Genomic DNA, 27,485 nt, shown 5'->3' on the forward strand with positions numbered 1-27,485 from the left:
ATTGATCACTTTGGGAAAGAGCCCTCGTCCCTCTTTTTATACAGCCGGTATCCCTCCATCTTGCTCATAAACCCCTTTCAGATGTCAGGAAAGGTCTTTTCAGAGCCAAACCCTTCGTGTCTGATTCTGACACTGGCTTTTCCAACTCATTGGCCTCGTCAAGTGAGGTGTTAGGTGGGGCTGGGTTACGTTGAATTAGGGTTCCTTGCCTAATGCGTTCTGTAACCTTATCCAGGATCAATGTCAAGCTCAGGTGTCTCTGGTCGATAGTATCTGCTGTCCTGATTGAATGCCCCTTTCCAGGATAGTTTCGACAAATGCCAATTATTTCAGGTTCTGTTTTGTCATCCTCTGTCCCACCTTATGCAGAAGACTCAAGTATAACGTTAGGTAAGTGCTGTGCTTCCTCATACTTAGAAGACCTTATAACCCTGGTCAGATGCTCAAGGTTTTATTTCAGCTTTCATTTGTTTTTTTTTGATAAGCATTCATATTCTAAAATGATGCCTAGGCTATTAAGATCTGGAATTAAAGAATACAACCAATTGAAAAGGTATTTGAATTCTTTTGGAGAAGGGAATCTTCAAATTCCAACTCTGAAGAATGTTAAGAAAACATGTAGGCACATTTTGGTCAATATCTGTGCCCTGAAATACATGTCTTCAGTTTATATTTTAGGGTTATTCCACAGCAAGACAAGAATTTTTTTCATGCTGATGCATTCTGCAACAGGTTGCTAAATGGTGCCTTAAGAATTGTAGTTGGCCTGCAAATGTGTTTTGTTTGGCTTACCTACTGATTTTTGAAGAAGGAATTAGTTGCCAACATTTAAAAATAAAGATTTCACATTAAAGGGGGGGGGGGGACACCAAAACCCCTGCATTTCTGCCTCTTTGTGAAAACCTTGAAGATCTGTGACTCTGCTAGACTCTCCTGCCTGGTGGTAATATGGAAGTAAGGTGCTAACTGGGGGCTGCCCACCGCAGCTTTCCCATCCTCACTGCACTCCTGGGGCCAGTGTCGCCCCCTTCATCAGCCTGGCCCTTGTGGTATGTCTCAGCACCTGCTGAGTCATAGCTGACCAATTGGAAATGTACTTTGAGCCGGAAGGAGAATAGTAGGATGGTAGCTGTTTGCTGTGTTGCCCCCTGACATTGACTGCCTGACCCTTGGCCTGCTGTGATGGTTGGAAGGGCTTGGTAGAGTGAGGGGTGTTTCCACCAGGAACAGCGCTCAGCTGATCAGGGTTGGGAGCAGCATTGCTGTTTACATTCTGGATCTCCCAGTCCACAGACGTGACAGGGAAGGTATCCCACGAGGAAAACAGCTGTAGGGCCCTGGGTCACAGCTGTGTGATTTTAGAGGTAGGAGGGGCTTTGTCCAAGGCCCCATGCCTGCTGCCTAGTGAGTGGAATGGGGACTGGAGCCCTGGACCCACTGCCCCACTTCAGTGAATTCTGCTGCACGGTTAGTGGAATGGTCTAGACATGAGATTTGTAATCAGCTGCTGCTGCTGCTGCTAAGTCGCTTCAGTCGTGTCCGACTCTGTGCGACCCCAGAGACGGCAGCCCACCAGGCTTCCCTCTCCCTGGGATTCTCCAGGCAAGAATACTGGAGTGGGTTGCCACTGCCTCCTCCAGTGTGTGAAAGTGAAAAGTGAAAGGGAAGTCGCTCAGTCGTGTCCGACTCTTCGCGACCCCATGGACTGCAGCCCACCAGGCTCCTCCATCAATGGGATTTTCCAGGCAAGAGTGCTGGGGTGGGGTGCCATCACCTTCTCCGTTTGTAAGCAGACCTGGATCTAAATCTAAGTTCTCCTCCTGACTAGCTATGTGACCTCAAGCAAATGTCAGAAACCTCTCTGTGCCTCATTTTTCTTGTTGTACAAAGGACAATCATGATACGACCTCCATAATGTTGTTAATGGGATTAAATCCACTTTTGGATTTGAAGAACTTAAAACAGTGCCTTGCCTATTATAAATAATACACAAACAATGCATGATATCTGAAAAACAGTAGTTATGAATTACGTACTAAGGTTGACTCAGCTAAACCCACCATTTCACCAGCTCAAAAGTATGATATAATTATCAACTTTTTTCATTTTAGAGTTTAGAAAGAGCTTTAAGGATAGTTTTATTTCATCTGTTTTTTAAAAACTCCTCCAGCAGTGTGAGCCAATATTGTTTTTTTTAATTCATAAATGTATCTATAGCAGATAGATGCATTCAAAAGCATAGCATTCAGCTTTCTCTTCAGAATGTAAAGAAATAATTGGGTATCATCAAAATATTGTCAAGTCTTTACCCAGGATGCCATTTGGGTGGATTTATTCAGTTCGCTCAATGAACGTGTATTGCATATAAAGCTCTCTTAGATGCAGGAGTGTTGTTAAGAGGAATCTCTGCTCTTAGGTAACTTTTAATGGGGGTGGGAAGAGGGGCAAGAATAATCTTTGAGATACCTGTACGATGTGATAAATGACCAAAGTGGAAATGCAGCATCAGTGCAGCAGGAACATCAGGAGACCGCAGTATCTAGGCTTGCGGGTCTTAGAAAGAGCCGGGAGGCAGAGACGCCCCAGGGACAGGAGTAGAAGGGCGGTAGATGTGACAGCCTCCAGGCATTCAGCCTAAAGTGTGGATGAATGATGAAACTTAGATGGTCATGCTGTTCAGAGCTAGGTGAGTCACTTGGGAAGCCCCTGCCCAAGACCATGGGATTAGTCAGGTAGTGATGTGGGTGACCTTTGGCAGAGATTCTGATGAGGGTATACCAGAGCAGTGGGGGTGGAAGTAGGGGTAGGTTCTAGGGCAAAGAGTCAAGGCATGTTTGGGAGGTAAAACTGGTGAATAGGTGGAAGGAGTGGGGAGAAGTTGAGCATGACCCAGGAGAGGCTGGTGCTGTGCATGGGAATAGGGCTTGGCAGGGGGTAGGTTTGGAAGGGGAAGTGAGTTTAATTCTGCACATGTGGAGTTTTTGAGGAATCTGTGAAATATCTAAGTGGGTATGTAGCATCAAAATATTTTGTCATTCCTCAAAGACCTCATTTGCATGGGTTTCTGTAGATAGAAGTTGTCCAGTCGATGCTTAATCTGGAACTGGGAAGATAACAATTCTGGAAATGCATATTTAAAAGTCATTAGTTATGCCATGCCATGCCAGGTTCCTTCAGCTGCGTCCACCTCTGCCGCCCGCCAGGCTCCTTCTGTCCGTGGCATTTCCCAGGCAAGAACACTGGAGTGGGTTGTTATGCCCTCCTTCAGGGGATCTTCCTGACCCAGCAGTAGAACCCACATCTCTCACGTCTCCTGCACTGGCAGGTGGGTTCTTTACCATTAGCACATTAGTTATGAGTGATGGTTAAAGCCACAAGAATAGAGTATGCTGTTCAGTGAAAGAATGTGTGATGAAGGAACAGTGGGTTAAAGGAGTTCCACGAAGGAAAGTGAGAAGGAATGGAGTCCTAATTGCATCCCAAGTCAGTGGAGGAAGGATTGTGTTATTTAATAACCAGCATTGGGACAAGTAGTAACCTTGATGGGGAGAGGGGAGAGCTGGGTCCCTGGCCCTTACTGTTCACCACAGTTAATTTCATATGGATTCAAGTCTAAAATGTTAAAAGTCTTAATTGTACTTGAAGACAGTGACAAAGATTAGATATTTCACAGATTTCTCAAAGGTGACGAGTTATAGAATCTTTGCATGAGAAAGAAGTTTACAGTCAAAAACGATAAAGAACAGAATTGAGAAGTCTGAAAGTCAAACAGAAACTTCACTGGAAAGTAAGAAAGCAAACTGGGATATATATTTGCAATGTATATAACAGAGTTAATGTGCATATTGTGATATTTCTTTCTAATTGAGCAGTAAGGAATAATGCTTAATTAAAAAGAGAGGCGAAAGATAGAACAAGCAGTTTGCAAATAAAGCATTGTACATCACCAGAAAACATACGAAAATGTATTTTGATTACATAAGCAAGGAAATAAAATTTTTGGCTAACAGTTGGAAGAGATTAAAATTTTTTAAAAAAGAAGAGAGTGATACAGCAAGGGTATCAAGATACCCTTGATACAGCAAGAGTGTGGGCAAGCATGGACTGGGGAATGGAGCTGCTCCTGGTTCTTTCTGAAGGTGAGCTTGTATCATGCTTTCTTGCATGTTGAAGATCTCTTGACATGTTTTTGAACAGGAAGGAATGTTCTTCAGGTTGTTTCTTTACTGTGGTAGTAGAGTGTTTCAGGGGAGAACAAGTTTATTTGTCTGATAGATGCTCGTTGACATTTCTTGAAGGCTGTTGAAGTCACTCCTGTTACGGCTGAGCTGAGGTGAGATTTGAGTGGATGCATGTCTCTCTTCAGTGGGGTGGAGCTTCCAGGGGCCTCTGAAGCTTGGGAAGCGTTGGGGTGTGGAGAATGTCGGTGGGTGGAAGGGGCCATTCCCTAGAGTCACGGTTTGGGAGGAGACCTGAGGCCTATGGAAGGGTGGAGGTTCATTCTGCCAGGCAGAACAAGGCCCTGCCTGATGCTGGAGCACTGGGAACCTTCAAAGCATTTTAGGCACTGGAATGATGTGCTCAAATTTATTGTGCTGAAGTTGATAAGGAACAGGCTGTTGAATTAACAGGGAAGTTCTTGCTGGAATGAAGATGACCAGAAGTGACAGGAATGTCAGGATCTGCAGAAATGAAACATCAGGATGAGAGTGTATTAAAAAATTCTTAGGAAATTCAGAAAAACAGCAGCTAGATTCTTATACAACATAGCAAAGCTTGAATTTCAGCATTACTCTCCCACACACAGAAGGCAAGCTAAAATAAGATACTGGACTTTCCTGAGCTTCAGCTGTCCTCTAATGCAGATTCCAAGTTTTCTTGGTCCATAGTGTCCTCAGTGTTACAGTGATGTTTTTATAGTGCCCCAGGTCAAAAGAAATACCTTACAGTTCTTTTTATGAATTTGTTAGGTCCTGACAACTTAGTAAGTGTGTAGACCTGACACTTTAAGTAGCAGCTTGAAAAAATAATGCATATTAACCTAAAAGAAATAATATCTTTATTCTTTAAAAGTCATGTGTACGAATCTGCTGTGTATTCCATAACTTCTCAAAATTTGGGAATAGATGGGGCGCTGCCAGCCTCGTCTCCACGCCTCTCCACTGATCTTTGGGTGGTGCTTAAGCTTCCTCACAGCATCCAACAAGCCTTCCCGCTGGCTCTACAAAGACAGGATGCCATTGAGAGAACTGTGGCATGACCTAGTGTTCAGACCGAACTACACTGAACTGAAGGTCCTCACAGTGTTGGACAGATGTCACTTTGTTACCTCCAAAAAGTTAAACTGTAACGTCGTACCCGAGTTCTTGGGGCACCTGAGTGCCTGGTGTGGGAACTACAGCTCCAGCTTATGTTCCCAGTGTTGGTAGTACGTGAGTTAGTATGGAGCCAGCAGCCAGAGCATAGTGTGCAGACATATACATGTTCACACACCCCTTGGTGTTCCTTCACCGATCGGCCGGCTGGAATTTTGAGTGTCTGCTCAGTGCCAGGCACTGTGCTCGGCCAAGGTGGGGGTAAGGGGCCATGGCTTTCAGTGAAGAGAGACAGTGTTTTCTCTCAAGGAGCTTGTAGTCTGTGGGAAGAATTACGGAATGGGGAAGGGGTCAGCAGATTTTCTAGAAGGGGCCAGGTGGTCATTATTTTAGGCTTGGCCATGCAGTCTGTGTGGGAGCCGTTCAGTCCCAGTGCAGCGATGTGATGTGATGGGCGCTGTGTACACAAATGGGCTTGGCTCTGTCTCGTGAAACTATTTCTAAAAGCCGAGGTGGGTCCTGTCTGGCCCATAGGCCAGAGTTTGTGCAGCCCCTGTCGTAGAGATGGAATCACGGTGTCGTGGAAGCAGAAGAAGGAGCAGCAGGCCTTCAGGGAATCCCAGGAGGGGTCACAGAGGTGATGGTGAGCTCATCCTGCTGCTCACCAGCGGGCTCCCAGGTGAACTGAGCAGAGGGTGTCAGAGAGGAGTACAGAGGGAACACCAGGCAGAAGGGGAAACACACAAATAGTGTCATGAAGGGGTCCAGGCAGCTAGGAGAACGGAATCCATCTTAGTGTGACCTGGAAAGAGATCAGAGGGTAAATTCCATCTGCTAATGCAGGAGACATTGGTTCGATCCCTGGGAGGGGAAGATTCCCCTGTAGAAGAGAATGGCAACCCACTCCAGTATTCTTGCCTGGAGAGTCCCATAGACAGACGAGCCTGACGGGCTGCAATCCATAGGGTGCCAAAGGGTCGGACACGACTTAGTGACTAAACAACAGCAATAGACAGCATCCTCTAAGAGCCTCCAAAGAATGGTCGCAAGGAAGAAGTATCTTCTGAGATCTGGTATGTCTTTCTAAAATGTATTTTATTCTCTCAGTTAGTGTTTGAGTATAGAATTCAAGTGTGGAAATAATTTTCAGTCAGCTTTTGGAAGATGACCTCTAAGCTCTCAGTGTTGAGAAGTCTGTGTTTTCCTCTCCTCACTGCTTCCCTCCTCCCAGTTCAGCCAGGCTGAGGTTTTCCATGGGTACATCTCGTTTTACTTAAATCCCTGCACTTGACTCTACTAATACAGGAGAGTCTACCTACCTGCAGTTTCTGTTCCTGGGGAGCCTTCTCCAGAGGGCTGAGCTTGAGGAACTGAGATCTTGTGAGTAGGGGGTACTAGTGAGAAGTGGAATTAGGAAAGTGGATGATGATCAGAGGGTTTTTTTTTTCTAATGATTTTTATCTTCCCTAATAGAAAACAGTAAGAAAAGGGACATTGGGAGGATGGGACCCAGCAGTAGGACACTGTCTGCTTTCCATCGAGTTTCCCTTGCGTGGGGTGACCATCCAGACATCTCCTCTCCTGCAGACTCAGCCACCTGCTTGCACATTTGTTTTGCTGTCTTACAGTTAAGCGGCTTTCTCCTTCAAGTGTCTCATGCCTTTGACGAGGTAATGACAGGGGAGTTATCTCACTGTGATGACAAGGATAGGGGCTCAGGATAAAGATGCTTTGGGTTTTTACTCACCTCCCCCCACCTAAGCAGGTGTTTCTCAAGCTCTGTCTCAGGGCAGGATAGACTTGCGTCAGCCAAATGCGCTCAGTCACTCTCTGTCACATTCCCACCCCCTCTCTGCCTTCCTGTCTCCCCTTCACCCCCTGAAAAGAAAAAAAAAAAAAAACGAGCTAACACAACTAAACAGAGTTTATCAGGACTGCAGTTCCTGGTGCTCTTTTGCCTTTAGCTTTGCTTTTCTCCATTTTTTTCTCTAACTGTCCTCAGCAGAAAGATCTGGGACCTCACGCATGCTGGAGGCAGAGCTCTCAGAGCCTAGCAGAATGAAGACAGCACCTGTGTGGAGCTTTTGTGGGAGGGGCCGCAACCTGCATCCCGGCTCTCAGGATACACTCTCAGGGCCGATACATTCAAAGACATGGCAACAAACAAGCAAAGGATAGATCTTTTTTTTTTTCAGGTCAGCAGTTTTATAAATTGATTCTGTGTGATCAGTTTTCCTAAACAGAGGATTTATTGACATTTTTGAATCCTTTAAGGTAATTATATCACTCAGGAGACACACTGGTAGCCCTTGGGCAGCCCAAAGACATACCTCATTTGGCCTTTCGTTATTGTTCAGTCAGTAAGTCATATCTGACTCTTTGCAACCCCATGGACTGCAGCACTCCAGGCTTCCCTGTCCTTCACTGTCTCCCAGAGTTTGCTCAAACCTATGTGCATTGAGTCAGTGATGCCATCCAGCCATCTCATCTTCTGTTGCCCCCTTCTCCTGCTGCCCTCAATCTTTCCTAGCATCAGGGCCTTTTCTAATGAGTCCACTGTTTAGCCTTTAGGATGTTTGAAAAATATGAATGAGCTGCTTTATGCTTAAAAGTTTGAGTTTTTCATGTAAAATCCCAGATTTCTACCTACTCTTGAAAAAGAAGAAAATCTGGCAAAACAAGGCCCGTAGCTGCCACTTTCCAAGCAGGTGGCTCTCCCCCATGCGAGGACACAGGGCTCTAGTTGGCACCTGCCTGTGTGATTTCTTCCCTCTTACCCCTCTGGCATTTACATTTGTGTTCTTCTATGTGTTGAGAGACAGCTCACCTAGTTTTGAAAATTAGCTCCTGAAATTCAATAAAAGGTATGCTTTCCTCTAAGGAATAAGGCATTGGTGGAAAAAAGTAAGTTCTGACAGTGTTATCTGTCGGGAGGGAGTAGAGACAAGTTTCCTGCGTCCTCATTTTCTGTTCACTGGAAAGCTCTGTTCATGTGTTGCTCCAGCCTCCAGTCAGTCCCTTTGGTAGAGAAGTCAGATACTTGATGAGCATATTGATACTGTATGGCCTCAATGTCTTACTGAAGGTTTTCTGTGTAAATGTTGTAACAAAAAAGTCCTTTTTATCATCTTGGCTATTTTCAGCTAAGCCAGCCTTGGTGACAGTGACGTTGATTCTTCTGTTCCTGAGCACCCCGACCCTGACCCTCACAGACCTGCTCAGTGGAGTCCCTAATGGGATTGTTGGCACAGTGTGCTGTGCCTGCCCACTGGAACGGAATATCCCCGCCTGCTTGGGGGAACCTCTCACAGAGACCTTGGGCGGAGCTTGCCTCCCTGCCGCCCTGGTTGGGGCTGAAGCCAGGAGGGATCGAGGGATTTGCATTCAGTCACACCATCACTAGTAATGGAGCCAGGGTGAGAGTCTTAAATCCACAGCATCCCCGTCCGGAGCCATCCTCAGGCGCCTCCATCCCCCACATGCCACTTCATGGGACACTCTCCTCTTTTCTAGAACAAATGTTGTCTTGTAGTGAGGAATCGATTTATTTCAAGATAATGTCCAGACACTCTGTGAATATGGGCTGTGATTGTTTCAGTCATGGTATGGTCATGTTTGGTCTCTTTACTCAGCTGTTCCTGTGCACGCCACCTAACTTTAGCAATTGGCATTTTAGACATTCCATGAATACGTTTTCATTCTAATAAGTAAACTCAGCAACCCTGTGATTGATTAGGAAGTTATTCATCCAGAAACGAATGGCGAACACTTGAATTGTATGCTTGTCCCTCGTATTTGTTTAGTTAAGACTGTGTGTGACAGTGCTCAGCAGTTAACAGGTGGCCATCTCGTCATTTGCTTTCACTAAGAAATGTGTTTTTTGAATTCTCTTGTTAGTAGGCTCCAGTTTCTCAGATGTTCAATCACTGTGTTTTTTCCCCCAATTTCCTGTTGCTCATATCTCTTCTCACATTTTTCTATCTTTTGTTTATTCTGAAAGATTACTCATTGTTTTAACTTTCATTCAGTTCAGTTCAGTCGCTCAGTCATGTCCAACTCTGCGACCCCATGAATTGCAGCACGCCAGGCCTCCCTGTCCATCACCACCTCCCAGAGTTCACTCAGACTCACGTCCATCGGGTCAGTGATGCCATCCAGCCATCTCATCCTCTGTCGTCCCCTTCTCCTCCTGTCCCCAATCCCTCCCAGCATCAGAGTCTTTTCCGATGAGTCAACTCTTCACATGAGGTGGCCAGAGTACTGGAGTTTCAGCTTTAGCATCATTCCTTCCAAAGAAATCCCAGGGTTGATCTCCTTCAGAATGGACTGGTTGGATCTCCTTGCAGTCCAAGGGACCTCAAGAGTATTCTCCAACACCACAGTTCAAAAGAACCAATTCTGCGGCACTCAGCTTTCTTTACAGTCCAACTCCCACATCCATACATGACCACTGGAAAGCCACATTAGAAGTCTTTTAATATCAGCCATTGTATGTAATGTGTAAGAGCTATTTTTGTTTCTGATTATTCCTTTTTTATTGCATCCTCTTCTTGTTTTTATGACTGTGCCATGCGTACGTAGAGAAGACTATTTAGAGGTGGTTTTCTGTTTGTTTTGTGTGTGTTTCTAGTTTTCCTGTTTCTCATATTATCCCTATTTCCTCTGGTAGTAATTTTTATTTTCTTCTTGGTGACACTTTTTATCCTGAATTTCTCTTTAACGATTTAGTCTTTGCTTATATGTTTTATGATCCTTAGTTGTCTATTCCAATATACAAATGAGGTAATATTAGGTCTGACAAGGAATTTTCAGCACACTTTGAGGACTTGTTGCTGGCAAGTTTCTTTCAGTAACAGTGGACGGGAACATCGTTACTCAGAGGAATGCATCAGGGTCAGTTGTGAAAGGCTTTCCTCTGACGGCCATGTCTTTATTAGTGCTCTGTGTCCTCAACGTTTTTTTGATGTTCTGCAGGGGGGACACTTCTGTTGGGAGTGGAGCGTAGGAGCATGTCAAAGTTGACTTATGCAACAGATCTTGGAATCCTTGAGCTTAGGCTCCGTGAATCACTGCCCCCATCTTCATGCAGGCAGAGAGAACTTAAATGGTACCACTATCGATCCAAGAGGGCTTCCCTGGTATCTCAGCTGGTAAAGAATCCACCTGTAATACAGGAGACCACGGTTCGATTCCTGGGTTGGGAAGATTCCCTGGAGAAGGGATAGGCTACCCACTCCAGTATTCTTGGGCTTTCTAGGTAGCTCAGTTGGTAAAGAATCTGCCTTCAATGTGGGAGACCTGCGTTCAATCCCTGGGTTGGGGAGATCCCCCAGAGTAGGGCATGGTAACCCTTTCAGTATTCTTGCCTGGAAAATCCCCATGGACAGAGGAGCCTGGCAGGCCACAGGTCATGCGGTCATGAAGAGTCGGATGTGACTGAGCGACTAAGCACAGCACATCATCCAGGGACTTCCCAGGTGGCTCAGTGGTAGAGGATTTGCCTGCCAGTCCAGGAGACATGGGTTCGATCCCTGGGCTGGAAAGATCCCCTGGAGTAGAACATTGCAGCGCACTCCAGTATTCTTGCCTGGGAAGTCCCATGGATGGAGGAGCCTGGCAGGCTTCAGTCCATGGGGTCACAAGAATCACACGTGACTGAGTGACTGAGCATGCACTATCCATCCAGTGTTATTTTTCCACCAAATATAGTAGTCCGTTTTGACTTCTCTCTTCACCTTACATAATATACAAAATATGCTTATAGCACTTACATGTCTGTTAAATTTACAATTTAATCTTCACAACAGACTTAAAGATACAGTTATCATCCCTACTTCACCGATGGGGAAACTGAAGCATGGAGTGGTTCAGGTTACATAGTAGGTACAGAAGCTGCGATTCAGAACCTGTCTGTTTTTAACCACCACCCTGCCCTGCCTATAATGGCTTGTAAGGTCCCCCATCTCTAGAACAGATCCTGAATCTGATGGCCTCTCACCATCTCCTTTTAGAATCCTAGTCCTCACTGCTGATTATCTTATTTGGACGTTGGTTCCTTAGCCTCCATTCTCCCGTACAGTCTGTGCTCCATATAGAAGCGAGAGAAATCTTCCCAAAGTGCAGATGGAATCGTGGACCTCCCCTGATGAAAACACTCCAGTGGCTTATATCTCGACCCCATAAAAGCACGTGTCCTTTAGATGACCTCAGGCTCTCTGTGGCCTGACTGGCCCACGTCCTCTCAGCCCCTCTTCCTGACTTTTGAACCTGGTGAGCGGTCCTCATCTTAGGGTCCTTGTATTTGCTCTTGCCACTCTTTCCCTGATCTTATCATGGCAGGCTTCTGGTCAGTCACATCCCAGCCCAGAGAATAGACCATCGCTCACATACTTCCATGCACATCGACCTCCTCTGGTTTTTAAAGTTTGTATCAGGACCTTAAATTTCTTCTTGTTTACTTATGTATCTCCAGAACTAGCATCTAAGGTCCTCGATGGCAGGGACTTTGTCTGGCTCAGTTTCTGGTGTCTAGAGGGGGACCTGGTGCTGGGTAGGCTGACAGGTACCTCTGGGAGCTCTGGGGTTGAACAGCGCCTGCTTCTGATGCAGCCCCTCTGTGCTGTTCACCAGGGCCAGTCACTGCTCGTCCTGTGCTTTCAGTTTTCAGCAGCTTCGGGTTGAAGCCTCGTTCACCAGTGGGCCCTTCCCGGCTAGAGCTGTTGGGGTGTTCGTTACGTCTCAGTCATTTGCGTGTCATTGGCAGTATCTTTGTCGCATCTGCAGTCCTCCGTATGTGACTCGTGACCCTGCTATTTTCCTTAAACTGTCTAAAAGTACATGAAATAGAAACTTAACATCACAGTGTACATGGAAAAGAAAACCAGTATTCTTGTACATAAGTGACTGTAAAAGTGTAATATATACTAATTAAAAACGCCATTGCATGTATCACTTAAAATTGTCAAGACCTCGGTTTTAGGCACTGCTTTTCTCTGTCCTGGCAGTACTGAGGGGTTGATAAATATGTGTTCTGTTGTAATCTTGAACTTGAAGCCTATCATTTGAAAATTGACCCTATAACAGCTCCGGGAGCAGCAGCTGTGTCCGACTGGCACGTCCCCCAAAGCCAGGCCAGCTGAGTCTAGTTGTCTCTCCATGGCTTTAATGCACAGCAGGTTTTGGTATTTGTCAGTATCCATTTTCAGTGTTGATGTGCACAGGATAAGGAGTGTCTTGAACCAGTTTGAGCACCATTTGAAATTCTTTTCTCCTTGTGCAGAACTGATTGCAGCGCACAGATGATGGACATTTCTTTATGTTTGAAACGACCATCCTGGTTGGTGGACAGCAAAAGAGTGAGGATGACTTCACATTTCCAGTGGCTCTTATTAACAGCTGTGCTTCTGTATTTAACAAATCAAGTAAACAGCCAGAAAAAAAGTAAGTGCATCAGAGTCAGAGAAGATGAACTGATTGCAGCGTCATTACTGTTTAGATTAGGAAGTGATCTTGAGTCTGTATTGAACCCTTCAGGTTGTGGTTAAACTCCATTTCTTTGTCATGTTTTAAAACGTACTTTTGGTTTCTTTTAAAAAGGCCCGTAAAGAGATGGTTCTAAGTATTCTTTCCCCTTTAAAAAAGTAAGGTATGACTTCCTGTTGGAATAAAATAAAATTCACCCTTCTAGGATAAAGTTCTATTAGTTTTGACAAATGCATACAGTCATGTAACCACCTGCACAATCAAGACTCAGGGCAGATCCATCATTCCAGAAAATGCCCCTGTTCCTCTGGCGTGAGCCCCTCCCTGCCCCACCTCCAGCCGACACTGGCCTATTTTCTGTCTGTAATCTTTCCTTTCAGAATGTCACACAAGTGAAATCCAAATATCTACTTTAAATTTTATATTATTCATTTTTATCTTATTTAAAAGCGTTAAGAATGTTTGTAGGTGTTACCTCTCTTACTGTACAAAGAACATTTTCATCCTCTGCCTCTGAGCTTAGTTTTTATGTTATTTTCATAAACATACCTTTTTTCCCCCAAAATTACTATTCAATAACATTGTTATGTTACTAATGATTTATAATGTGTTTCTGATGTTTTTGTTTTCTATCTTATAGCTTTATAATTTATTGCTATAGTGAATATCATACCAATAATGTGTAAAAATTAAGGAGGAAGCCTTTTTAATAGATATTTATATAGAGAATCTGAGATAGAGTACCTTTTTTCACACTCTGATTGCTTTCCCTCCTTCTCTTTTCTCCTGCTTCCATTTTTTCCTCCCTATTTCCCTCCTTCTGTCCTCTCCTTTCTTTCTTTTCCATTGTCTTTTTAGAATGAGTTCTTCACTGTATAGTGTTTATGTACTCCATGAGCCAATGTTGTGTCAGTCAGGACTATTAGGACTAGAATCTTCTGAATTGCTTGTCACCTTTTAGTTGTTTAGGCCTACACAAAATGTCTATTTTCCAGAGACTCATGTGAGTCTATTACCATGTATATGATATGCTTCATAAAAACCTAAAGATTGGCTATGGGGTTTCTGTATAGGTGGCAGTCCAGTAACAAGCTGTGAAGCAGTAGTAGTTAGGAGTGCTTAGAAGCTATGTTTGTGGTATAAGAGATACACAGTTTTTATTTTTACTTAGAGTCTTAGAGTTACTTTAAAAAAAATTTTTTTTTGTTTTTTTGCAAATGGGGTTACTGTAGATTAAAATTCTCCCAGGCCCTTTCTTGGTCCCGTCATTGAATCAGTACAGTCACTCCCTCTATTTATATTAGTTGCCTGGAAGTGGAATTTTTGAGGGAGGCCTAACCCCTAAGTGGTCTAGTGGTTGGCCCACTTTCATCAGTTTACTTGCTAGCTTCTTTAAACCAAAGCTACAAAAAAGAAATAGAAAACCAGTCACTTCCTGTGACTGCAGGTTCATCTCTGCATAAAGAACTTGGGCCCTCTGCAGACACATAGCTTGTACTTATATCTGGGGATGGTTTTGACTTGTTGACCTTTACGTGCAGTTAAATTAATATGCATTGTGTGTGTATGTGTGTTGTTTCTCCTTCTCCAGGTACTCCTCATGATTTGAAGTGTGTAACTAACAATTTACAAGTGTGGGACTGTTCTTGGAGAGCACCTTCTGGAGCAGGTCGTGGTGCTTCTTATGAAGTTTGCATTGAGAACCGGTAATGGAAATACTTTGGTTAATTTAAAGTTATAACCTAAAGGTTCCTTGTGTTTAATTTTAGAATATAAAGATTTTATTCTGGAAATTTTTTAAAGAAATTTAAAATCCCAGCTCTCTGTTTCCTAAAAAGGTGACTCTTAACTTCAGTCAGGGTGGAAACAAACCCTTCCCTTGGCCATGACTTTGATTCTTTTGTCGTGGGCATTTTGAGTATGGGACACACTTCTCATGGGCTGTGGGTTCTGATAAGCTGTGGGAAAGCTTGACTGGTCTGTCCTAGACTAATGCCTACCTGTATCAGAGAGGTTCAAGTTCAGATTCCAATAGAACATGTCAGTAGTGGCAGTTTAGTAGACAGGCATTTACTCTCACGTAAAAGGTCCGGGGTGAACAGTTCAAGGCTGACATGGGTGCACGTGGCCACCAGAGACCCAGTCTCCTGTTTCCCGTGGTGCCCGGCCGTCCTCAGCGTGTGGTCTCCTGGTTCAAGGTGCTGCTCCGGGGTGGCTGTCGTGTCTGCATTCCAGGAAGCAGGAAGGACAGGAAGGATGATTTTCTTCAGAGACTCCCTGAAGAGGTGTCTGCCTCCGTCTCACTGGCAGAACTTCATCCAGTGGCCAAACCTATTTGCGTGAGAGGCTGGGTGATGTGTTCTCAGAGCTGATGGCAATGTGCCTGAGTAAACCTGGGGTAATGTCACTCAGGGGAGCGGGAAGGTGGGTGCTAGGAGGCAAGCGGCAGGTTCTGTCATAACACCTTACCCCCTCTTGCAGTAGCTACAAGTCCCGGGGCCTGCAGTGGAAGCCCTCAGGGTGTCTGCAGGCCGGAACACTCTGCATGCTCCTCCCTGACCCCGGCAGGCCTCAGAGCTGTTTCGCAATGCCAGAGAAGTTCGGTGCCAAGCTCCAGGCACCAGTGTGCTGATGAGTGGTCCTGCTGTAAAGAGACATAAATGTAGATTTAAGTACACTCGGGTTTTTCCGCAGTGCATGTAGATTTATCGAGCATTAGTTGTGTTGTGCTCGTTCATCAGCCAAGTTGAGCTTGGTTTTGTTGCAGAGACAGCCCTCAGGTTTTATATCATTGTTTTCTGCAGTGAAAATAAAGGATTACTCTTGCTTGTGTCTTGTGTCTATCATGGGGTCATCTGGCATCTCTGCCCCTCGTCCTGCCCTCAGGGACCCAGGCCAGGGGACCCTCCAGGGGACCCTCATCTTTTAATGCACTGGGACGGGGCAGAAGGGGAGCACAGCCTTTCAGAGCTTCCTTCCTGACATGAGAGATGTGACTTCCACTCAGTTTCTCCATGAACAGTGTCACATGGCTGTGCCTCGCTTCAGAGGAGCAGGGAAGGGCCATCCTCCTTTGAACCCAGAAGGGGAGAATCTGAAAAATCTGGTAAATCACACTAATAACCACTGCAGGCCCTACAGAGAGGAAGTTATCCTGGCCGCAGGAGTTCACAGGAAGCAGATCATAACGATGCTGTGGATTAAGTGCCGATGGAAATTGTCTGTGACGGTCTGAGGGAGCACTGACTAAGGAGTATGAGGTCCAGGGAGGCTGTCAGAAGCATGGTTGTGGAGTGGGAATACTCAATTTGCTCAGCAGAAATAGGACAGAAAGCCATTCCAGCCGGGGAGGATATTGGGTACAATGGTATCAAAGTGTGAAAAGCCTGATTTATAGAATTCAGGTGGTTTTGTGTTGCTGGCACATAAAGAAACCTCACAAGTGAGGTTGAGAGGAGGCGAGCCGACCCTTTCAAGTCCTCAGTCCTAAGTGAGTAATGTGAGGAAGCCTGTGCGGAACAGGGCAGGGATGCAGGAGGCACGCAAAGTCCTTTTGCTTGAATTAAAGTTTTTATGTGAAGTTAAAAATGTATGTGAATAACAGAGCATGTAAACATGCCCTGTAAAGATACAAAAGCCCATGGAACTACAGAGAAAAAACTCACTTTTGTCTGAGAGGTAATGGGTGGGAACTAGAAGCTCTTTGAAAGCAGAGCTGATGAGAACATTTTGTATGACTGAACCATGAGCCAAGACAGCGGAGCAGACAGGCTGAGTTGAAGTCGCAGTGATGGGAACCCTGTGATGCTGTGGTCCACAAGTGGGCGACAGGTGTGCGAGGTGGGGGACAAGCCTGCCCAGAGAAAGTTGGGGTAGGGCTTTGAAGTGCATGCTGAAATCCTAAGATTCTGGAGAGAATCATCTCTGCTTACTCTGTTTACTTTCTGATTCAATCTGGTTAGTTTTACTATCACTACATGGATGGACTGACCACTTTCCTCTCTTTTTTCAGTCTTGAAATGCAGTATGACCTGTCATATTTTTGTACACAAAAAAACATGAAGTATTTTTCAGTGCGTCTTTTGTCAATCAAGTTTTTATGAAAATTGCACTCAAGTTTATCTGCTAATTGAATTTTGATTTCTTATATTTCAGGTCCCGTTCTTGTTATCAATTGGAGAAAAATAGTAAAATCCCACCTCTTTTACCTGGTGTTTATGAAATAACAGTAAACCCTTTATATGAGTTTGGAAGTTCCAAAAGTAAATTCATACTAAATGAAAAAAACGTTTGTAAGTATTTGAAAAGAAAATTGATTTGAAAATATCTCAGAAGGGTGACTTTGTTAGTATTGTAATGCTCTATAGCTGACAGAAATGTACCGTTCTTCGATATCTGTTGTTATACTAATACTCCCATGTGCCCAGTGATCTCACTTCCAACTCTGGAGCACAGGCAAGATCACGATGAAAGCAAACTCTTCCTCTGGTCAAGCAGATAGGTGCTACAGAGGCTAAGGTCCTTCCCGCAGTTGCAAACTTTCCTCCTCCCCGTCTGCTTTGTTGATTTCTGCACGCCTTTCAGAATTCTTCAGCTGTCTCAAGGAACTAGTCTTTGACCATCCCTGCCCAGAGGAGACCCCATTCCTTTTGGCAGTCTGTATTTCTCTTTTGTGGCATTTCTCACAATTGCGTAAATAATTTATTATGTAAGTAGGTGCTCCCTGTGTGTTTCCCTTACAAGAAAATAGGCTCCCCGAGGGCAGAGACTCTGTCTTCTGCCGCTAGTGTCTGGTCCAGTGCCTTGCACTTCGCTGGTATCTTTTACAGATGTGTTGACCAAATACCTAGGATATAATGCTTCGAGCTGGGTGGAAACATGAATAAACCCAGGCTGATGAAAATGGAAATTTTTCTGTGTAGTGAGATCTTAAAAACCCTAGTTGTCTTGACTCTTTTAATGGTTGGCTAAACACATGTGTTGCCTTCTGACAACTATTATGGGATGGTGTTATAATGATATTATAGAGAGTCTTACAAGGATGACTTATGCTGAAGCAGGGGAAAGAAAATACAAGTGATCTGGCCAGTTTTACAGACAGAATGCATGTTGGGAGTGGTCTGTGTCTGAGATAGCACAGATTTTGAAATGATAACAAAAAAAATTAAAAAAATAAAAAGAAACGATAATAACAAGCATGCTGTCCAGGAATTTAGAACCTGTCTCATTTTCTCTTCTGGCTGGTCTGGGGAAAGTGCTATTTAAGGCTGTCTTCAAGATAAAAGAGAGAAGAGCCATGTTTGTTATTTTCTTTCTGTAGTTATACATGAGATCCATGTGAGATTATTTTGTATAGATCAGCCATGATGCCAGTACCTGCAGAGAAATATTGTTAATACTTATATTTTGTTAAATAGTGTTAATTACATTTATTTTCTCTCTGTGTGTGTATATATATATATAAACAGTAAAGTTTATATTACTTTATAATAGGCTTACCAGACTATATAGAGTTTCAAGTTATTATGTAAATCTCCATTTTTATAGGTTGCATAGTATTACATTGAATGGAGGTACCATAATTACTTTGTCATTGATTTTTTTTTTAGCAAATTATATTTTATTTTTAGCAAGTTATGTTTTATTTTTTAGCTTATTATACTACTTATTATAATCAAATGTGTGTGTGTTAGTCAGTTGCGTCTGACTCTGCAACCCCATGGACTGAAGACCACCAGGATCCTCTGTTCATGGGATTCTGTAGGCAAAAATACTGGAATGCGTAGACATTCCCTTCTCCAGGGGATCTTCCTGACCCAGAGATTGAACCCAGATCCCTTGCATTGCTGGCAGATTCTTTACCATCTGAGCCACTAGGGAAGCCTCATTTTCTCGTTTTAAATAGAGGCTTTGTAAAGCTGAACTAGATTGATGTCTTTTTTTTTTTTTTTCCATTTATACATATACATGTATCTGTTCTTTTCAGATTCTTTTCCCATTTAGGCTGTTACATAATACTGAGCAGAGTTCCCTGTTCTATACAGTTACTATTATTGTTCAATCACTTAAGTCCTAGCCGACTCTTCATGACCCCATGGACTCCAGCACACCAGGCTTCCTTGTCCTTCACTATCTCCCAGAGTTTGCTCAAACTCAGGTCCACTGAGTTGGTGATGCCATCCAGCCATCTCATCCTCTGCCACCCCCTTCTCCTCTTGCATCCTCAATCTTTTCTAACATCAGGGTCTTTTCCACTGAGTTGGCTCTTCCCATCGGGTGGCCAAAGTATTGGAGTTTCAGCTTCAGCCTCGGTCCTTCGAATGAATATTCAGGGTTGATTTCCTTTAGGATTGATTGGTTTGATCTCCTTGCTGTGCAAGGGATTCTGAAGAGTCTTCTCCAGAACCACAGTTCAAAAGCATCAGTTCTTTGGCACTCAGTCTTCTTTATAGTCCAACTGTCACATTCATACATGACTACTGGAAAAACCATAGCTTTGATTATATGAACAGTAGGTCCTTATTAGTTATGCATTTGAAATATAGTACTCTGTGCATACCAGTTCCAGACCAGGTGGGGAGGGTAGCAGGAAGGGATAGTTAGGGAGTTTGGGATTGTGCGTGGTTATTATCATTGAGATTTTTACTTCTAGTTTTTCAATATTATATCCAATGCTTTAATGAACATTTTTTGCACATCTACATTGCTGAATTTGTGTGATGATTTTCTTAAGCTAAAGTCATAGAATTGGGAATGCTGTGTTGGAAACATTTCCTTTTTATGACTTGATATCCATTACCACTTGTTTCTCCAAAATTTTGAATCTTTTTGCATTCTCGCAGACATCAAATGAGAGCATGCCTGCTTGTCTGCATCCTAGCCAGGACTATGCATATTGTCCTTCTCTCTTAATTTGGCCCCTGTAATCTGATGGCCCCCCAAATTACAGCATTGTTGTTTTTATATTTCTGTGTTTACTTTTAAAAAATTAGCTATCATTTTTATTCTTTTTCTGAGCTATTTGTGTCCTTTGTAAATTTTCTCTCATGTTGAAAATTCATATTTCCTTCTCAGTTCACAAGCGCTCTCTGTATAGTATGATTATTGATTATGTCCTATTTGTTATAAATCTTTTCCCATAAATATTTTCCTAAATTTAAACTTGGTGGTGTTTTTCACACCACAAGTTTTCATTTTTATATAATAGAATCGCATGATATTTGGGGGATTTTGGTTTTGTTATCATGCTTAAATCTTTCATCCATCTGGAATTATTTTGTAGTGAGGTATGAGGAATCTAACTTAATTTTATTCCAGATTTAAAAAAATTTCCCCAGGACTCCGTCAAAGAGCCAATTTGTGTTGTCTGCTTTTTTAGTAGGAAGTAAGAACATTCCATCTGGAAAACTACTTGAAGATAACAGTGTTAGAAAGGCAAATCAGGACGGACTCTAGGTAACATTTGATTAATAGACCAAATCTTAAAAAGAGTTATTAAGAGATTAAAAATCTTGCAAAGACTTATTTTTGTGCTTGTCCTTGTCAATTAGAAGTTTATTGTGCATGCTAAGTCGCTTCAGTCATGTCTGACTCTTTGTACCCTGCAGTCTGCCAGCTCCTCTGTCCCTGGGATTTCCCAGGCAAGAATACTGGAATGGGTTGCAATTTCCTCCTCCAGGGGACCTTCCCGACCCAGAGATCAAACCCACATCTCCTACACTGGCAAGCATGTTCTTTACCACTGAGCCAGATAGCATTTTTAATAATAATGGTTTTCATCATGATTAGAATATTAGCTAAACAGTATCCCAATGCTAAGTTATTACTACCACTACTCAAGAAAACAGATAGCAAATTACATGAATATAAGAGAGGGAGGCAGGTCCATCAGTAAACCTTTGAACATCTGTCATGTGGAAGAGATGCTGTGAAATGGTATGGAGCTGTACATCAGAAGATTTGGGTACTTTGGCAATTTGCTACTAAATAAAGCTATGAGAAATTAAGTTTTTTCCAGATCTTAAGATCCTTTCAAAAGTATATATACAGAGCAAAGAAGAGATTTAAAGTATATATATCTGATAAACTTCTGGGCTTCCCAAGTGGCACCAGTGGTAAAGAGCCTGCCTGCCAGTGCAGGAGAGGAGAAGGCGATGGCACCCCACTCCAGTACTCTTGCCTGGAAAATCCCATGAGCGGAGGAGCCTGGTGGGCTGCAGTCCATGGGGTCGCAAAGAGTCGTACACGACTGAGCAACTTCCCTTTCACTTTTCACTTTCATGCATTGGAGAAGGAAATGGCAACCCACTCCAGTGTTCTTGCCTGGAGAATCCCAGGGACGGGGGAGCCTGGTGGGCTGCCGTCTCTGGGGTCGCACAGAGTCAGACATGACTGAAGTGATTTAGCAGTAGCAGTAACAGCCAGTGTAGGAGACAGAAGAGATGTGTGTTTGATCCCTGGGTCAGGAAGATCCCCTGGAGGAGGGCATGGCAACCCCCTCCAATATACTTGCCTGGAGAACCCCCATGGACAGGGAGCCTGGCGGTTTCCAGTTCATAGCATCACAAAGAGTCGGACACAACTGAAGTGACTTAGCGTGTACAATACACTTCTAATTGACAGGGACAAGGGAAAAAATAAGTCTTTGTAAGGTTTTTAATCTCTTAAGTTTCTTAAAAATTTGGATCTGTCTGAGGCAGAATAAATACTGTGGATCCTTTTAGAAAGACCTGGGAAAGCTCCCATCTTCTGATGTCCTAAGGTGGAAGGGACATGGAGGTTATGGGCAAAGATATACCAGCTTCACAAATAAGACTGATGATATTTTTTTTCTAGCTGGAAAGTTTCTAGAAAGCAAGTTAACATTGTCCTCAAGTGCATTTTAGCTGGAGAGACAGGCAGATGACAGTTCATGGGCGCTTAAGGGAGCTTCCCAGGTACACGAAAGCAGTTTACTATGAAATCGTGAAAAGAAGTATGTTTAATCTTTTCACCTGTAATTATGACTGCTTCTGTTTTTAGCTTGAAATATTAGCTATGAAGATTTGAAGATTAGACTACTGCTGTTTCGATAAAATGTTAATTATGTGTACTTTTCAGAGAGGGAAGCATTTTAATAGACGAGTGTTGCCTTAATAAAATACTCTCATGTTGCATAATTTTAAATCATTATATTGTAACTTCTTGAAACATTTGAAGGATCCAAGTTCTTGGCAGCCTCTGCTGTCTGTGGTTGCCCTGCCACCTTGAACTTGGCCCTTCTGGCTCTGAATCAGCTTGTTGCTCCTCATTTGCTCCTTCTTTTTTTAAAAGCGATTTCCCACTTAAACTTCTCCTATAAAGAATCTTCCACTGTCTTTATGTAGCTATATAACGGTTGTAGTTCAGTTGCTAAGTCATGTCTAACTCTTTGCGACCCCATGGACTGCGGCATGCCAGGCTTCCCTGTCCTTTACTATCTGAAGGTTCACTCAGATTCATGTCCCTTGAGTTGGTGATGCCATCCTACCATCTCATCCTCTGTTGCCCCTTTCTCTTCCTGCCCTCAATCCTTTCCAGCATCAGGGTCTTTTGCAGTGAGTCGGCTCTGCACATCTGGTGGCCAAAGTGTTGGAACTTCAGCTTCAGCATTGGTGCTTCCAATGAATATTCAGGGTTGATTTCCTTTAGGATCGACTGGTTTGATGATCTTGCTGTTCAAGGGACTCTTGAAGAGTCTTCTCCAGCACCACGGTCTGAAAGTGTTAGTTCTTCCACACTTGCCTTTCTAATAGTCCAGCTCTCATCTGTACATGGAAAAACTATAGGTTTGACTATGCAGACCTTTGTCAGCAAAGTGATGTCTCTGTTTTTAATGTATATGCTGTCTAGCTTTGTCGTAGCTTTTCTTCCAACAAGCAAGCAAGCATCTTTTTAATTTCATGGCCACAGTCACCATCTGCAATGATTTTGAAGTTACTTTCACCTTAACTGTCTTTAGAGGAGAGCACAGGCAAGAAAGAGCCCTACCTACTAGAAAGCCTGAATTTTATAGAACAGGTTCATACCATGCGTGTTTTCCATTGACCCCCTAAGTTTTTCCATACGATACTCATCCCTTGTAGGTGCAAAGAATTTTTGAATTTAAGAATTTTAAGAACTCCTTACTCTTGCTGCCTTTTTTTTTTTTCTTTTTTAGTTTACCAGTTTTCTCCCTGTGAGAGGCCCTATGCTTGAGCATGGTTTTTCTTGTTACCTTTTGTAATGCAGCTTCAGAGCCAATTGCCCTGCCAGCATTTGTTTCTTAAGAATTGATGGTACCCTCACCACCATCGGTGGTCTTTTCTCAGACCTTCTGAACTTCTGAACTCTTTTCCTGGGCCCAGGTGACAGCCCATTTCTTTTGATCTTAGCGATTCCAGATTTTCTCTGCCTTCTGCTGCTTCCACATCTTTTGCTCTCAGGATTCTTGCTGGGCTCTCTGGTTTCTTGAAAGTGTGACTGTGGGTCACTAACTCTCAAGCTTTGGCTGTTTTGTATCTGTGTGTTAGGTTCATTTCTTGAGCTGCACTCAGTGAGTTCCTCTTGAGTCTGTGTGCATGCTCTCACTGGTCCCCATTCTTACTGTCTGCTCCCTGCTTCAGTGATGATCTGTTCTTCCTTGACGCTTAGTCATGGTCTGGCTCCCACCTCTCTTCACAATGGTCCATGGTTCCTTTTGCCTTTGCTCTTGCTTTCTGAGCTGGTGACTTGAGGAAATCTTAGATGTTTTCATGTCTTATTAATACGAATTCTTCATTTGTTTGAAATGTCCATTAGATTTGTCCTTTCTTTTCCATATATGGCATCCTGAGCTGTATCCTTTTTACCATAGCCTTGGCTGTCTCCTGCTGGGTCACGTTATCTCTTTCTCAGTTCCCTACAGGCCTTTTGCCCCCCACTGCAAACTAACCTTTCTGAAAGACTTCCGACATCCTGACAAGTGCTTCTTAGATCTGCATGGAATCCCATTGGCCTCCTCATCTCATTACCACCATCCTGCTGCTATTTACTGCTGCCTATGCCAATTGCGGGCTTCCCTGGTGTCTCAGTGGTAAAGAATCTGCCTACCAATGCAAGAGACTTGGGTTCAATCTCTGGATTGGGAAGCTAGCCTGGAGAAGGAAATAGGAACCCACTCCTGTATTCTTGCCTGGGAAATCCCATGGACAGAGGAGCCTGGTGGGCTCTGGGGTTGCTAACACACAACTGAGTGACAACAACGTGCCAATGCCAGCTGTAGTTCACTGCATCCAGAAGTGGGTGACTTTCCCTAGTGTGCAGACTGTGACATTGAAGATGAGTGGGGAGGGAGCCGAGGATGCAGATGGAAGGCTTTGCCAAGGCCAGCTTTACATAATCCACACACTGGAAGCTCTTTCACTTCCCTCTGATTTTGCCTGTTTGGAGATCCCAGACCCAGTGACACCAGAGTGTTGTGGGAATCCATTTGCTGTTTGTATTATGGATTTGAAACAGCTGGCTGGTAAATAATTTCCTCAGATTTGGCTGATGAATCACTGGGAGCTGCTTGTACAAATAAATACATATATTTATTCTCTTTTCAGTACTAGGTATAAGAATATGCTTTACTCCTTAATTATTTTTAGATCAAGAAGGAATAGAGTTTAAAATTAGTTGATTAATGGAATTGCAATATGAAGACCATTACTTCTTTTACTAAATTTTATCTTTTGTCTCCTTTTTTAAGCCTTAATTCCAGAAACTCCAGAGATCTTGAATTTGTCTGCTGATTTCTCAACTTCTACGTTACACCTAAAGTGGGATGACAAAGGTTCTGTTTTTCCGCATTCCTCAAATGTCATCTGGGAAATTAAAGTTCTACGTAAAAAGAATATGGAAATTGTAAAATTAGTAAGTTTAAACAAAAACAGATTTTTTCCTATGACAATAAAGAAACTGAATAATTTTTTTAAATTTTAAAGTGAATCTTTTGATTATTAAAGAAGTAGATCAGATATCTCTGGAATTCCTTAAAAACTGTATGCTATGACTATAAAAAATCACTAAATTAATGAAATAATGTGTAACAATTATAGGAAGTTTAGGAAATTAGCATAAGTTTAATCCATGATTCTGCCACTTGAATATAGTAAACAATATATTTGTGTATTCCTGTCTAGCCTTTTTATATGCACATTTTTGCATAAATGGAATAAAAATATACATATAATTTCATTTAATTATTATAAATATCTAGCATTATAAATATAAACATAAATGTTTTGAAACATATTTAGGCATAGTAATTGTTGAGAAATTTTGCATAAATATGTAAGTTTGAATTTATCTCAATCCAAAATAACATTCTTATATTAGTAGTACTGCTTTTTTTTTTTTATACTGTTTATGAATAGTTACTTTATGGTCTGTCTTCAGTTTGTTCTTTGTCTGAGGAACAGTGAGTAAAACAGGTTGACAGCTAGTATGTGGGAATTCCCTCTTTATCCTTTTACTCTTTAATGTACTTGATATATGCTTAGTTATAGAGTTAAGAATTAGAAGAACATGATTTTACAATTTTTTTGCCAAAGTTTATAGGTAAGATAGTACAGATAATAAATGGAATTATTCTGTGTTTCATAGTCATGATCTTATTTTTCCTTATAAACAACCTATATATTACACCCTTGAAACAACAGCAGCCATAATTATGGTCATCATGTATCCAGTGCTTCTGGTGATACTGACATTGATGTAAAAGCTCTCTATATGTTAATAATTTGCATCTTCACAACAGGCCTCTGGGGGAGGCACTGTTAATATCATCCCCATGTTATAGATTCAGATATAAAGTCTCAGGAAGATACAAATAAAGGAGCCAGGACTCAAACCCCAACTGACAGTTGATTGCAGAGTCTGTGCTTTCCCTTAACCAGTAAAGTTTATATTACATAATCAATATTGTTATCTTCATCTAAGATGCCCTCCCTCTCCTTTTCACCTGTGTAAACTGAATACACATTTCATGACCCAGGTCAAATCCTTATTTTGAAGCCCATTCTAATTACCTTGATCTAAAATGCTCTCTCTTTTCTTCGGTTTTAATGTCAGTCTGATTTGCAGCCAACTTTGATGTCATCTAGCATTGTTGTCTTAGAACTATGGCTTCTTTAAAATTGTATTATGTAGCTTTTTATTATGGTCTAACATTTGTATTCTGGGTTACTAATTACCAGCTTAGGATGACTTCTCAAAACCTTTTTCTTATTTGTAAAGTAGTGCTAATATTTGCTACTGTAAATGATATGATATTTATAAAGCTATTAACAGCTCTTCATTGTCATTACTTCCTTTGGGGAATAGGTGTTTTTTCCCTAACTTAGGGATGCTAGAATAAGAGGGATACTGTTTGATATGTAAGTGAAATCAGGCAGAAATGAATGGAGATATTATTCTAAGGTTGTGTACCTCAGTGCCACAAGATGCATATCAAGATAGCAATGTCAAAATAGTAATTCCCTACTTTGGGGAATATGGTCTTTGAAGAAGAATAGCAAGAAGCAAGAAAAATAGCAATAGAACAAATTAATTTTAAAATGTTATTCCTTTGCATAGTAAAATGTGACATTTTTATTTGTAATTATATTGTTAGGATTAGTATTTAAGGCAGAATTGCTTATAATCAGTCATTCTATGACAGATGATAATGCTATTATTTTGTAATAGTTTAAAGATCACTAAAGATCATGAAACACTACTAATATAAATGTTTCATTTATAAGTTTCTTTTATAATGTTTCACTTACAACTTGAAGATTTCTGCCCACAGCCTCACAAACAGCTGTGGAAGCTGTGCTCTGCATAGACCAGAATGTGTGTGACACTTAGTAGTTATGCAGGCCCGTTTCTTCCTCTTGTTTTTCTCGCCTATAAACAATGCATTTCAGTTCTTTTAGCTGGTTATTTATTGTCTCCATTTTTCCAGTTAGCACATTTATGTTACTCTTCTTTTTTTTTTTTAATTTTCAATTCAGTTCAGTCGCTCAGTCGTGTCTGACTCTTTGCAACCCCATGAATCTCAGCACACCAGGCCTCCCGGACCACCACCAACTCCTGGAGTTCACTGAAACTCACGCCCATCGAGTCAGTGTTGTCATCCAGCCATCTCATCCTCTGTCTTCCCCTACTGCTCCTTCCCCCAATCCCTCCCAGAATCAGAGTCTTTTCCAGTGAGTCAACTCTTCCTATGAGGTGGCCAAAGTATTGAAGTTTCAGCTTTATGATTAGTCCTTCCGATTAACACCCAGGACTGATCTCCTTTAGATTGGACTGGTTGGATCTCCTTGCAGTCCAAGGGACTCTCAAGAGTCTTCTCCCAACACCACAGTTCAAAAGCATCAGTTCTTCAGTGCTCAGCTTTCTTCACAGTCCAACTCTCACATCCATACATGACTACTGGAAAAATCATAGGTTTGACTAGACGGACCTTTGTTGGCAAAGTAATATCTCTGCTTTTTAATATGCTCTCTAGGTTGGTCATAACTTTCCTTCCAAGGAGTAAGTGTCTTTTAATTTCATGGCTGCAGTCACCATCTGCAGTAATTTTGGAGCCCCCCAAAATAAAGTCTGACACTGTTTCCACTGTTTCCCTATCTATTTCCCATGAAGTGATGGGACCTGATGCCATGACCTTAGTTTTCTGAATGT

The 27,485-nt window shown here is 42.5% G+C and overlaps 1 protein-coding gene across 1 annotated transcript in view; it reads left to right on the plus strand.

Moving 5' to 3' along the window:
• The first annotated feature begins 12,613 nt into the window (after positions 1-12,613).
• LIFR (LIF receptor subunit alpha) overlaps positions 12,614-27,485 on the plus strand; it is a 49,493-nt gene continuing 34,621 nt past the window's right edge. Inside the window, exons 1-4 of the mRNA XM_052659167.1 lie at positions 12,614-12,755; positions 14,389-14,503; positions 16,953-17,089; positions 24,526-24,689. Coding sequence (XP_052515127.1) covers positions 12,614-12,755; positions 14,389-14,503; positions 16,953-17,089; positions 24,526-24,689 — 558 coding nt within the window. The remainder of the gene's footprint in view (positions 12,756-14,388; positions 14,504-16,952; positions 17,090-24,525; positions 24,690-27,485) is intronic.

This window comes from Budorcas taxicolor, chromosome 20 (assembly GCF_023091745.1).
Source record: "Budorcas taxicolor isolate Tak-1 chromosome 20, Takin1.1, whole genome shotgun sequence".
NCBI lineage: Eukaryota > Metazoa > Chordata > Mammalia > Artiodactyla > Bovidae > Budorcas > Budorcas taxicolor.